At 37.7% G+C, this 15,208-nt stretch overlaps 1 protein-coding gene across 2 annotated transcripts in view; it reads right to left on the reverse strand.

Annotated features, from left to right (window-relative positions):
- Window positions 1-12,007: 12,007 nt before the first annotated feature.
- CAAP1 (caspase activity and apoptosis inhibitor 1) overlaps window positions 12,008-15,208 on the reverse strand; it is a 72,804-nt gene continuing 69,603 nt past the window's right edge. Inside the window, exon 6 of one of the 2 annotated variants that reach the window (XM_070375967.1) lies at window positions 12,008-14,621. In XM_070375967.1, coding sequence (XP_070232068.1) covers window positions 14,275-14,621 — 347 coding nt within the window. In that variant the 3' untranslated portion in view covers window positions 12,008-14,274. The remainder of the gene's footprint in view (window positions 14,622-15,208) is intronic. The other variant, XM_005904806.3, reaches the window with a different exon arrangement.

The raw sequence follows: 15,208 nt of genomic DNA on the forward strand, positions 1-15,208 counted from the left end.
ACATCTCTACAAGTGACCCAATTTTGTTCCTTTTAATGACTGAGTAATATTCCATTGAATATATGTATTGATACCACATCTTCTTTATCCTTTCCTCTGTTAATGGACATTTAGGTTGCTTCCAGTCCTGGCTATTGTAAATAGTGCTGCAATGAACACTGGGGTGCATGTTTTCTCAAATTACGGTTTTCTCAGGCTATATACCTTAGAGGGACTGCTAGGTCATTTGGTTTTTTAAGGAACCTCCTTACTGTTCTTCATATCAATTTACATTCCCACCAACAGTACAAGAAGGTTCTCTTTTTTTTTTTTTTTTAATTTTATTTAACTTTACAATATTGTATTGGTTTTCTTTCTTAAGGATATCAACTCTGTGGCTTCCATTTATCCAAATGCTCTTTTTCCTCCAGACTGCTTGCCTTTTATCCTTTTACTCCTGATGCAAATGGTTCCCAAATTATGACGGTTGGACTTTGGATTTTTCAACTTTTATGATGATGTAAAAGCAATATATGCATTCAGTAGGCCTATACTTTGAATTTTGATCTTCCAGGCTAGTGGTGTGTGGGATGACACTCTTGCATAATGCCGGGCAGTGGTGGGGAGCTACAGCTCCCAGTCAGTAACACGATCATAAGGATAAACAACCAATACCTTTACAACCATTTCATACCCAGCCAGCCATTCTGTTTTCCACCCTCAGTACAGTATTCAGGATTCCATAAGATATTCAACACTTGGTTGTAAAACAGGCTTTATATGAGATTGATGTTGCCCAACCGTAAACCAGTCTAAGTGTTCCGAGCATGTTTAAGTAGGTGAGGTTAAACTCTGATGCTCAGTAGGTTAGGTATATTATTAATAAGTGAACTTTCAGCTTACAATATATTCAGATTATAATGGGTTTATTAGGATGTAACCTCATCGTAAGTCAAGGACACTCTGTACTCTTGACAATACAGAGAATCTTGTGTGTGTGTGTGTGTTATTAATTTGATCAACAAACAATGATTTTGAATGTTGGAGAACAAGGCAAAACACCCACTAGACTATATCTAGTCTGTGAGATTCCTCTCTATACTTTTCTCTTTTGTTCAAGTTATCTGCAATAAAGTTCTAATGCTGCAGATGAGAAATTAAGAAACAGAGCTTTAAAAAAAAAATAAACCTTTGAACTTAAAAGCATCCAGTGTTCATATACTTTTGATAATTTAAACTGAAAATGTGGGAAAGGACAGGAGGAAGGTAATTAAAATTTAAGTGACCTATATATTGAAACGATTGTGAGGAATGGGCTCAAATACTTTAATCTTTTCTTATAATGGAAAAACATTAATCCAAAAGTATAGTTTTTTGAAAATCATCTCAAAAAAATAGACATTGAATTTGTTGCTATTTTGAATTACATTTTCAATATCCCATCAAGTGTGATTCTCTATGATTATAAAATTCTCAATTACCTAAAGAAAATCAGTTTTCTAAACATATTTTTTTTTCCTTTTCTTTTTAAAATTTTTGTTAATATGGTGCATAGGATCTTTGTTCCCCGACTAGTGATCAAACCCACCCTTGCTACAACGGAAGCTCAGAGTCTTAACTGCTGGACTGGCAGGGAAGTCCCTAAACCAAGTTTTGACATGAATTTTCTTTTAACATATAGGTTGAGAATACAGCAAAGGATTTTAAAAACTGTCTGAAATGATCATCAGTTAAGGAAGAAATGTAGAGCAGGGGAAATTACAACAGAGCAAAGGAAAGAGTTAACATTAATAGGAAGGTGGCAGAAAAAGGAAGAGAGGACAGAAAAGTATATTAAAACATTGGTCAGGAGGAGCTGGTAGAAAACAAACCCACAAACCAAGCTAATGTGGGTAGCTGTAGCCCATGGTCTCCTAACAATCTTTTAGATCCATAAATTCTAAATATAAAGTTCCTTCTTTTACCAAAACTATTTCCTGGTAATAGCAAATAAAAACAAATAATTTCAAAGTAATTCACAATAAAATGTGCTTAAGATTGACAACTCATGATATTTACATACTTTGAGGAAAAGGTACAATTTAAAAGTTTCTGAATTCCAAATCAATGCATCTAATAATATTTCATTTTGGAGATTAAAAAAGAAAAACTACCAGTGAATTATTTATCCTTCACTAAAGACTAGCAGGCTTTTTATTTTTAAAAAATCAATTAACTTAATATATAAGTGGAAATATGAAAACAAAGTTCTTAAAGTTGTCACATGTTGGTGTAAACAAGTCCCTAACTGGAAGGCAATGATTTTATTTACTCAACACAGAAAACAACAAGTATTTATATAAGACTGACTTTTATCAGAGGTTAAAATTCACACCAAGTTCTGACAAAAGAGTCTAAAGATTAGGTAGAAAAAAAGATATGTGAAGGTATATTTAAAAGAGAATAGTGAACTGTATGAACATAATTTTTTTTAAAAAAGGAATACTATTTGTCCTACACAGTTTCATAAATGTATGCCATTAACAGTTATCATCTATGGTTACTTCTCATGTAACAACAGCAGCCGTTTGATTAGCCAGTGTGCAGCAAAAATTCTTCTGCAGGCTTAAGAATGAATAAGAATTCCATTCATGCACTTAAATGTTAATAAAAAAAGAACTATAAAAGATGAAACTCGATAAAAAATACAGTATTTTAAACTTTAAATCTGTTTGTAAATAAGATAAACATAATAAACATTTTTTCTCTTTATATTGCATATTTGATGCAGACATGTATATGAAGAGTTATATAATTGTGAATGAGCCAAGACAATTAGATTTTAATTTGATATTTTAAGTGTTCTTGATATAGTAGTCTCTTCTTGCATGTTTACTAATAGGAAAATTCCACGAGTAAGCTATTACACAGATATTTAATACCAAAACAGTTGTGCTGTAGCAATCAACCACATCAAGCTATGTTTTAAACTAAAAGAGAGAAAAATTTTATACAGTAATGGTAATGGATACTTTCTGAATCTCTTTTCAGGCTGAGTTATTTTGGTTTTTGTGATGTTATAATAGGTTGATAAACATATACAGTATCACCGATTTTCCATTAATATAGTGGTTTTAAATATCATACTAAAAACAGAATCTTATTTTAAAACCTAAAGTGAAGAGGAACTAAAAAGCCTCTTGATGAAAGTGAAAGAGGAGAGTGAAAAAGTTGGCTTAAAGCTCAACATTCAGAAAATGAAGATCATGGCATCCAGTCCCATCACTTCATGGGAAATAGATGGAGAAACAGTGGAAACAGTGTCAGACTTTATTTTTGGGGGCTCCAAAATCACTGCAGATGGTGACTGCAGCCATGAAATTAAAAGACGCTTACTCCTTGGAAGGAAAGTTATGACCAACCTAGATAGCATATTCAAAAGCAGAGACATTACTTTGCCAACGAAGATCCATCTAGTCAAGGCTATGGTTTTTCCTGTGGTCATGTATGGATGTGAGAGTTGGACTGTAAAGAAGGCTGAGCGCCGAAGAATTGATGCTTTTGAACTGTGGTGTTGGAGAAGACTCTTGAGAGTCCCTTGGACTGCAAGGAGATCCAACCAGTCCATTCTGAAGGAGATCAGCCCTGGGATTTCTTTGGAAGGAATGATGCTAAAACTGAAACTCCAATTACTTTGGCCACGTCATGCCAAGAGTTGACTCATTGGAAAAGACTCTGATGCTGGGAGGGATTGGGGGCAGGAGGAGAAGGGGACGACAGAGGATGAGATGGCTGGAGGGCATCGCTTACTCGATGGACCTGAGTCTGAGTGAACTCCGGGAGTTAGTGATGGACAGGGAGGCCTGGTGTGCTGCAATTCATGGGGTCGCAAAGAGTCGGACACAACTGAGTGACTGAACTGAAACCAAATGTATTTAGAGTGGGGAAAAATCAGTTGCTAAAACTTATAGGTGTCTTAGACTCTGAGAAAATATGTGCCAGGCAGAGATGCTATACAGAAGAGTAATGAATAAATATTAATTATTCAAAGAATGAAAAAAAATTATCTTTTAGAAGCAACACAGTGACTTCAATTCTCTTCCCCCCAAATTTCACATTAGAATATTGGTTCTCTTAATCTATAATGTCATATCTTTATTTTTATACAAATGATTTTCAATCTTAAGAGGGTAAAAAAATCTTTCAACTGATAATTACTACTCTAAGAATATATCTAGTAAAGCTAATTCCCTTGCTGTTAAGGGGCAGTGCAAATACATTTTACATTCTAGCTAACAACTGCTTCTACCAAACAAGATAACAAATAAGCTGTGGTTTTAAAGTAAAAAATAACTTTGTCAAAATTAACAAGATAATTTTAAGAATACTTTTGAAATAAATCAGTATGATATTGTACATATATATCAGCTCTCCTTGATATATAGTACTTTGTCATTTGTATTTGTACATAATGAAGACTGCCTACATATCTTAAAACAAAAACACAGGAGTATCCTGGGAAGATAATGGTGACAAAAGCAGAAGTTTTTGCATCTCTACATAAAACCAGGCAGAGCAATGAAAAGGAAAACGAAAACCCATGGACGACATCTAAAACAAGACTAAGTAGAGGTATGACACAACCTCAAAATGTAAGCAAGTAGAACAAACCACTAACAAGTCTTAAGACATTCATAATATCAGCACTTCAGAAGGAGAAAATAAAGGGAAGCCAGGAGACGCCCCAAATAAGGTGATGTCAGGTGAGACAACTTGAGACAGCAAATGAAGGTGGGAGGGGTTTTGCCTCTAATAACAGCAGGTGAGTTTGAGGACAATAATGTCTCAAAGGAGCAGTTAGATCCTAAGCACTCCGGAAAGGAACCAGCCAGGGCTCCCTTCTAGGAGCCTGCGTGTTCAGTCACTTATTCGTATCAGATTCTGTGACCCTATGGACTACGACCCTATGGACTGTAGCCCACCAGACTCCTCTTTCCATGGGGGTTCCCAGGAGCAAATATTGGAGTGGATTACATTTCCTCTTCCAGGGGATCTTTGCCACCCAGGGATCAAGCCTGTGTCTCCTGCGTCTCCTGCAGTGGCAGGCAGTTTTTTTTTTTTTAACCACTGAGCCACCTGGGAAGCCCCCTTCTAGGAGAGAGGTCCACTCAAAAGAATCACTTGGTTGTAGAATCAAAAGTGATCAGGACAGAGAAAATCAACAGATGGAAAGAGAAGTTCAAGAAAATGTGTAAGAGAGGGGAACAGATCTAGGAACTCTCTGAAAGCAAGGCACCATAATTTTGAACATCATTAGAGAACCAAAATACACAACAGAATATGAAGATAGAAAAGCTAATCTGAACTAGGTTTCTTGTGAAAGTTCAGAAAAATAAGTCTCACTATGACAAATATATCTAGGTCAAATCTATGCTATAATGTTATAAATAAAACAGAGAGATAAAGATTAAGGAACAGAATAACCCCTCCAGATAATAAAAGTATACCAGAAAGACCCACGGAATGTATCAAAACTATTACCTTGTATTGTAAAATGAGATTATAGTCATTAAGAAAAGTATATTAATACAAGCCATAAAAGAAAATATGAATCAGAATTAGGTATGAGGGGGCAGAATTCAGGGAAGAATTAAAAGGAAAAATATCACTCCAGAAATGAAAATGATAATAGAATAAATATAGGCATGAATAAACAGATAATGCCTAAGAGAAACAGGTGAAAAGGGAAAAAATTTTAATTCAAAATGAGGATTAAAAAAAAGTTAGGAAGTGACATATATTGAAGATAAACAAAGACAAATGACAAATAACAGGAAATCCAGAAGAAAACCAAAAGCAAGGGCAAGAGAACAAATACTACAATAATTTAAGCAAATATCTGTAAAATTAAAAAGAATGTGAAATTACATGATGAAAGAATACACAGCATATTTGAAACTATCAGCATAATAACTAACACCAACACATACTCTACCAAAAATTACTGGAGTGAAAGGAGGAAGAAAAAACACATGATGATTGATATAAGCCAGCCTCAGGTATCACTTGGAGAAGGCAATGGCACCCCACTCCAGTACTCTTGCCTGGAGAATTCCATGGCCGGAGGAGCCTGGTAGGCTGCAGTCTGTGGGGTCGCTGAGGGTCGGACACGACTGAGTGACTTCACTGTCACTTTTCACTTTCATGCATTGGAGGAGGAAATGGCAACCCACTCCAGTGTTCTTGCCTGGAGAATCCCAGGGACGGGGGAGCCTGGTGGGCTGCCATCTATGGGGTCACACAGAGTCGGACATGACTGAAGTGACTTAGCAGCAGCAGCAGCAGCAGCAGTTATCACTGATTATAAACTGCCCTCACCCTTGTCTACTTTCTTTCACACTTTTCCACCTGTAATCAATTAACCTAAACTCGCACTTAGCAAAAACAAAAAAAGACTTAAGAGTTGAAAAAAAACAAAGACAAATTAAAAATGCAAGTAATATCTGTTTAAAAGGACACTAAACACCACATTTGCAATTGCTCGCTCATGAAAGTCCACCGAAATGACAAGAAAATTTTGAAATCTGAAGCACAAATAAGTGAGTGGAATTGACCTTGTGGATGAAGAAGGTTGCAACCTAAAGGCCTGTAGAAAACTAAGAAGCAACTTGATTCTAAGCAGAAACCCAAGTAATGCTTGGTAATGAAGATCCCAGTTTCCTCCGAAGACAGTGCAGAGGGGAAAACATGAGAGTTGGTCTCACAAATAGGCAACCATTCATTCACCAATGCCACAGAAGACTGGCAAAGCGCATGAGACTCCACACTCAGGCATACCAAGCAGAGCGAAGGGCAGGGTGAACCTATGGAAACTGGAGGATTCATGGAAAAGCCAAATCCCACCAATTAACGAGCCTCCTCGGTAAACAGGGCTTCCAATCAGTTTTTTAGTGTCTAACTTATGAAAGCAGTTAAACATCAGCACAAGTTAAAGAAAATTTGAAAAACCATCAGATAGACAGCAAAACAAACAAGAAAAATGTTTAAATTGAAGGAACTAGAAGGCAAAAAGCAGAAGAAAACTTGAAAACAACAATTAAAATTAACATCCTCAGAGAGGTAAAATGTTACATCCATGAAGCCATAAAGCACAAAGCCAAGACAAGGGCCAAGCAAGACTAGACAGATTTAGCCGTTAAAGAAAAACAGTAAAGTCTCTTTAGACTCAGGCAGCTTATTACTTACACAGTGAAAAACAGTAGTCAAAGGTGCCAAGCCGCCATGGCCCTTGGGTAGACTAAAAATGTTAGTCACTCAGTGGTGTCTGACTCTTTGTGACTCCGTGGACTGTACCCTACCAGGCTCCTCTGTCCGTGGAATTCTCCAGGCCACAATACTGGAGTGGGTTGCCATTCCCTCCTCCAGGTAGGCTAACATCAAAGTAAAAGAAAGAAAACGGGCAGGACACTGCAGCTGAGGCACCAACGTCAGGCTGTCCCTACGCAAGCTTATAGCCTACAGCTGTGCCCTAAGTGGGGCAGGATAGCCTCAGGTCTCTAAGAAGCCAGGGAGGCAGATGGGAAAACTGCCTCAAGACATCCGTCCACAAAACAGAGGGCTTCCCTCAAGAAAAGGCAAATGAGATGTTCTTGTGATGGCTCCCCACGAGACGGTCCAACCACACTCCAGGAGGATCACACGCAGACCACTGAGCCAAGACTTAGGCCAGGAGGTTCAAGCCCGGACTGCACGGCCCACCAGGATACAGGCAAGTTCATCAGGACACCAGGGCGGAACCATGGCTCCACAGACACAACATACCACTACTTTTAAAAGGGAATACTCAGAGAATCAAAAAAAAAAAAAAATCTTTCAGATGTTAAAAATGATAGGAGAAAAAGTGTAATCAATGGAAGAACTGGAAAAGAATATTGACAAAATATATGAAAAAGCAGAAGATGGAAAAGAGACAGTGAGAAATAAGAATTTAAAAATTGGGCCACATCTTTGGAGAAGGCAATGGCACCCCACTCCAGTACTCTTGCCTGGAAAATCCCATGGACGGAGGAGCCTGGTGGGCTGCAGTCCATGGCGTCGCTAAGAGTCAGACACAACTGAGCAACTTCACTTTCACTTTGCACTTTCATGCATTGGAAAAGGAAATGGCAACCCACTCCAGTGTTCTTGCCTGGAGAATTCCAGGGACGGCGGAGCCTGGTGGGCTGCCGTCTATGGGGTCGCACAGAGTCGGACACGACTGAAGCGACTTAGCAGGAGCAGCAGCAGCCACATCTTGGGAGCTTCCTCAGTGGCTCAGCAGTAAAGAATCTGCCAGCAATACAGAAGACTTGCAGGAGACGTGGGTTCCATCCCTGGGCTAAGAAGATCCCCTGGAGGAGGAAATGGCAACTCATTCCAGTGTTCTTGCCGGGAAAATCCCATGGACAGAGGAGCCTGGCAGGCTAAGGCTCACGGGGTTACAAAGAGCTGGACGTGACTGAAACGACTGAGCACATATCCCCATCTTAACAAAAAGAGTTCTAGAAATAGAGATTAGAAAAAGTTAGAGGGAAGGAGCTTATCCAAGAAATGGTATTAAAAAACTTCCCAGAACTGAATGATATGAATTTCTCCTTTAAAGAGTCTATTAATGATCAACTTGAGAATGAAAAAAGATCCATCCTATAATACATTATCAAGAAATTTCAGAATATTGGGAATAAAGAGAAGACCCTAAGAGCTTTCAAATCAAGCAGGACACACATTAAGTATCAAGACTAAAAATTATAAATGACTTCTCAATAGCTCGGATGGTAAAGAATCTGCCTGTGATGCAGGAGACCTGGGTTCAATCCCTGGGTAAGGAAGATTCCCTGGAGAAGGCTAACCACTCCAGTATCCCTGCCTGGGAAATCCCATGGACAGAGGAACCTGGTGGGCAGTCCATGGGGTTGCAGAGTCAGACACGACTGACACTTCACTTTCTCAGTAGTTTCAGTGGAAGCTGCTGCTGCTGCTAAGTCGCTTCAGTCGTGTCCGACTCTGTGTGACCCCACTGATGGCAGCCCACCAGACTCCCCCATCCCTGGGATTCTCCAGGCACGAACACTGGAGTGGGTGGCCATTGCCTTTCAGTAGAAGCTAAAAGAGGGCTTCTCTGGTGGCTCAGCAGTAAAGAATCTGCCTGCAATGTAAGAGATGCGGGTTCTATCTCTGGGTCAGAAAGTTCCCTTGGAGAAGAAAATGACAACCCACTCCAGTATTTTCGCCTGGAAAATTCTGTGGACTGAGGAGCCTGGCAGGCTACAGTCCATGGGTTGAAGTTAAAAGGCACCAGGCAATGCTGTAAAACTGAAAGGGACAATGATTGCCAGCCTAATGCCAATGCTCACATAATGTTTCATTTGAGGATATGGATAGAACTGAGACATGCTGAGTCACACCAACGAATCAGAACAATTGATCATTTAAGCAGTTTTTCACAGGAAGCAGTTGGAAGAGGTACTGATTATCACCAAAATGAGGGAATAAACTAAAGAAGAAAAACAGGATTCAGGAAATGGGATATCAGCATGAGAGAGGTGAAGACCAACCGATCCAGAGTAGCATAGGACAGGGAGTCCCAGGAGGAATGTCTTTAAAGGAAAAAAGATTATATGATATGTTTGAACCTACCAACAAAGTTAAGCTCCTGGAGGGTAGTCAGGGTATAATTTAAAAGCTACTATAGACAACACTGAGCAAATAATAGAATAAGGTCATTACAAAAGAATTCCCAAAAGCCAAAAACAAAAATTGGAACAATAAAGGAAATCTAATGACAGGTACCACACAACCCAGCTGTGAATAATATTTACAGAGTCTAAATAGTATAAATACTGAATGCTAATTTAACCAAAACCAGCATGTATTAGGTTGTCCAAAACGTCCATTGGGGATTTTCCATGTTACAGAAAAAACTCAAAAGCACTTTTTGGCTAACCCAATAACTGCACTGTACTGTGAGGATGAGAGAGGAAGCTACATTTTTAGGGAAGAGAGAGAAGGAATATAGCTTAATTTTCATATTCCAAAATATATCAATAAATAAAACCTAAGATGGAAATATTAAGGAATGGCAAAAAATCATTTTACTTAGAAATACAAAGATAATCTATAAGAAGGCTAAAAGATTTGAAAGTGGTTACCTCTCAGTAGCAAGAGTTGGTACAAAAAGAATAGGGGAGTACTGTTTTTTGTTATAAGCCTTGGGAAAAAATTGTTTTGATTTAAAACTATCTACATATTATTTTGAAATACAATAAAGCAGTGAGTTAAAGATAGCAACCTAAGTTTATAAGCCAAAGTGAAAAATTCTAGACAGTATACTTACCAAGTGACCCTGACAATAAAGCCTAGGTAAAAGGAAAAAAAAAACTTATTATTCATATCTAGCAACTATATGGGACAGTTTAGTTTGTTTCATTTTGAAAAGGGGAAAGAAAAGGGGAAGGGAAGCCCTAAGAAATACTTCAACTCAAAATACTTGGTGCTGTGATGTGCTAAGTCGCTTCAGTCGTGTCCAACTCTGAGACCCTATGGACCATAGCCTGCCAGGCTTCTCTGTCCACAGAATTCTCCAGACAAGAACCCTGGAGTGGGTTGCTGTGTCCTCCTCCAGGGGATCTTCCTGATCCAGGGATTGAACCTATGTCTCCAAAGTCTCCTGCATTGGCAGGCAAGCTCTTTACCACTAGAGCCAGCTGGGAAGCAAAAATACTTGGTAACTTTTACAAATTTTATGGTATTTTCCATTGTAATCAGGATATTATAGCAGAAAGGAAAGTGAAATTGCTGTCATGTCCGACTCTTCGTTACCCCATAGACTACAGCCTAACCAGGCTCCTCCGTCTATGGATTTTCCAGGCAAGGGTACTGTAGTGGGTTGCCATTTCCTTCTCCAGGGGAATCTTCCCGACCCAGGACCCGGGTCTCCAACATTGCAGGCAGACACTTCATCATCTGAGCCACCTGGGAAGCCCAGTTATAGTAGAAAGGAATCTTATGTAACAGTGAATGATTCATCTCTCCTGTTAATAGGTACTCATCCCAAGTTACACAGCTGGTTGGGGCAGGATCAGAACCCTCTGTTTTTAACTCTCATACCTTTTTCATTTTATCACAAATAAATGACAAAATAATGACTAAATATAATTTTTAAATAATTAAATATCAAGGAAACCGAATCTCTCGGCACTTTTTTTGATTTAAAAAGGGAGTCTACTTGAAGATAAAAATACATAAAAGTATCTATTAGTTTTAAGGTAAAGCATGTTGGTCTTTTAAACAACTAAACAGATACAACAAAAGGAAAGTATCTATAACCAAACTCTTTTCCTACTTGTTCTGACATAAAACTGGTAGTTTTTAAAACCTTCAAGCTGCCATCTATATTTTGCCTAGATTGTGGGTTAACTCCTGTGTTATCTATCTTGAAATGGCATTGAAAAATGTGTTTTATTGCAATTTGTATTACTGTCCAAATGATTCTTTTACTCAGATAGCTAATCATACCCTAGGATCTAATGATTTGCTGAAAGTAGGTTTTGGCAACAAGATTTATAAGGAAAAGATATACTTCCCGATAGTTTTAAGGAATTGATGGTGTTCAACAAAAGGATTTAGGAGGCTTAGGTGATTTCTCATAATTAGTAAACTACACTGGTCATCCAGTGATAGGTTATCAGGATATATCTTGAGCATGAGGATTAGTAGGAACATCAAAAAGTGGGCCAAGGCTTACTCAAAGGACCCCTTATACCAGATACCATCAATCATTCAAGATTTAGGTAAAGTTCCTAGTCAAATATCAGTATTACCTGACTTTGGATGAAAAATTAGACTGCCGTTTTTTTTTCCCTTTTAGTCACTAATTAAACATGAACTAAATTTTTTTTTACATTGGCAAAATGGAAGATTAGGCATAAAATGAAACAGCACTCATATGTTTATTAATCAGTCTATTCCATGCTAAAATCTACACAACATTCCTACACCATAACAGTTTAAGACTCTGAACAAGACTGAACACCTTAGAGGTAGTCAATAAATACCTGTGAGCTGATGATTAAATGACAGCAGCAGATCAATATATGGTATTTTCTCATTACTTAGGCATTTCTAAAATAACCTTATTCCTATTCTCTAAAGCCACTCATTTGCAAAAACCTCTCATGTCTTTTAACATTACCAAAAAAAAAAAAAAAAGTTGATTTTCCAAAGTAGTAATCTAAGTAGCCTAATTTGTTCAACTCATTCTTCCTCACATACACCCACTCTAGTCAAATGTACTCTAAAGCATTCTGCACAGTGAATACAGCAGGCACACAATGCTTCATGAGGGTGGTGACTTTAATCAGCTACAAAGCACTCAGACCTCTTTCTCCTCCTCTATGTTGGATCACACAAATGTCATCTACTGCATCTCATAATTAGTAAGTAGCAATAAAGTTTATTCTGCACTACTTTGTTATCATTTTAACTTTTAGTGTAAGTGGAAATAGAAACTGATTTTTTTCATCTTGAAGCAGTAACTACGAGAACTATTTAAATCATACCCATGTTTCTCAACCTAAGAGAAGCATTTCAAATGATACAGGCCTCTGTGCTTCATTACAAAGATTCAGCAAGAAAAAAGAAATGACAGGATTATTTAAAGGCGTGTTCAGGAACAACAAAAATGAATTTGTAACTGCAACTCCATTGTTTCATATATATTATTTCCATAAGTGAAAAAGAAAGTGAGTCACTCAGTCGTGTCTGACTGTGACCCCATGGACTATACAATCCATGGAATCCTCTGGGCCAGAATACTGGAATGGGTAGCCTTTCCCTTCTCCAGTGGATCTTCCCAACCCATGGATCAAACCCAGGTTTTTCACATTGCAGGCAGATTCTTTATCAGCTGAATCACAAGGGAAGTCCAAGAATACTGGAGTGGGTAGCCTATCCCTTCTCCAGCGGATCTTCCTGACCCAGGAATCAAACTCGGGTCTCCAGCATTGTAGGCAGATTACCAACTGAGCTATCAGGGAAGCCCAAGCACTATTTTCATAAGAGATCCTCTAAAATTTATATATAATTAAGCCAGCTTTTATCCCTCTAAGTTCTTTTGTGTATAAGGAAAATCCTCCCACAACACTAACAGAACATGCCTTATAAATATACTATATTTGTTAGCAAATATAAAAACAACAGTTTCAGATTTATATTTTACAAAAAAAAATTTATTTTAAGTTAAGAGTCTCTACCTAAATTTATTCTGGTATCAAACAGCTACAATTAGTGATGGGACAAAAAGCATTCATAATTGTGGCAGCATGTTAATCTATTTACAAAAACTATACAAAATTAGATTAATTATTACATCCACTTATCAAAACTTCCTGAAATTAAATTCATTTTTGGAAATCTATCAAAAGTCCTCAGATCTAGAATGATAGTCTTAATGATTTTTAATTCATGGAATTATAGCACGTAAGATTTTCAAGCAAAAACATCAGATGAAAGCCTGTACAATAAAATAGTCTCCTTCTCCTAACTGCCTGGAATGTAAATGAAAATGTGTGCCCTTTTTACAGAAGGAAAAAAACTGAACTAAGAGTTCGACAGTATCAAATACTTGTTAGAATGGTTTGCTGGAATTAAAGTTGGACAATTAATTCGATGTTGTTAAAAAATGCTTTAAACTAAGTCCTTATTTTTACTTTTTTATAAAAAAGCTTTGCTCAGCCACTTTGGATCTCTGCCTTGTAACAAAAATGTTGTTCAGTTTTTACTAAGTCCATACCCATAAAAGGCATCTTCAAAATGGCACATATTTTAAAAGTGCATATAAACATAACTCAACTTAAATTGTAAATATACCTAGGAGCAATAATTTAATATTCTATTGCAAAATATAGATAGCCTGAAGGCAACATGCTTGGTCAATCTATCATAAACTTTTTGGTTTGATGCCAAAATATTTCAAAATAAAGGGAAAAAATACCATGACTCTTTTTAGCTAATGGCTTTTCAGATATTAATTTTCAGATATACTAAATACTCATCTAACAAAGTATCTAGAGTACCCAATGATATGTGTCATGAATTCAAAAAACAACTACATAATACAAAAGTAACAACAATAACATGTATTTTAGACCTAAGATGAGTTTATCTAGTAAGAGTTATATGAGAAATATCAGGTAAGACCCCCAGATAAACTTTAGATACAAAATGATATAGTGTGGCATTGTTCAAACACATCCAATATTCAGACACAATTTAAATAAACTAGGCTGGCTTTTTTATATCACCAGCTTTCATCAGGGCTTTAATAGCTCTGGCCCTCATTTCAAGTTCAAGCAGCTCCAGCTGCTGTGCTGAAGGCTGAACATCTTCCGGCGGAGGAACAGTCAGGGTGGCGGCTTTGGGCTCCTTTGGACTGGACTCTGCAAGTCCCAGAATCTCGTTCACGCTTTTCTCAATGTCTTTCTCCAGGTCATCTATCTGACCAGCTTCACTCTGGACTGTATTTTCTGGGACCTCAGGAGCAGCTGCTTCTTCATTACAGGGGCCTTCTATGTCGCTGTCATAAGCGTCTGCATTTATACTGAGTACATCGCTATCTTCCCCTTTGCCTGTAACACACACAAAAAGGGACAGAATCATGTGACCTAAAGGCTCTGATCAAAATTTCCCTTCTATTTATCATGTAAGGGCTGCTTTGACCTCCCCCACCTCCCACATTAGAGTCCCAAATTCCATAAGCGTCATCCCAAACCCTTTTCCCCTGACTCCTCAACCTTTTTTTTTTTACCTGAAGAACCTTAATTTTCTGACCAGGGATCAAATTCAGGCCCTGGCACTGAAAGCACTGAGTCCTAACCTCTGGACTGCCAGGGAATTCCCCCATCAACTTTGAAAACATCTAATTTAATGTAAATCTTAATTATTTTTCATCCCAATTTACTAGAACATGGAAGCACTGGGAAATGTATACCATCATATGGATGTCCCTGACCAACTTTCCAAATTAAAATGTTGTACCACTTTAGACCACAGTGAAGCCTTGACATTACAAAATGTTGACACCCTTTGGACAGAATACTGCTTATTACTGAGGTAAAATTCCACTCAAAAAGAAGTTTAAAGTACTCTGCCTTATAAACTATAAAAACAGAAAACTATCCACCAGTAAGCTGGACACCATGTGCACTGCAGTTAT

Source organism: Bos mutus, chromosome 8 (assembly GCF_027580195.1).
Source record: "Bos mutus isolate GX-2022 chromosome 8, NWIPB_WYAK_1.1, whole genome shotgun sequence".
In the NCBI taxonomy this organism is placed as follows: domain Eukaryota; kingdom Metazoa; phylum Chordata; class Mammalia; order Artiodactyla; family Bovidae; genus Bos; species Bos mutus.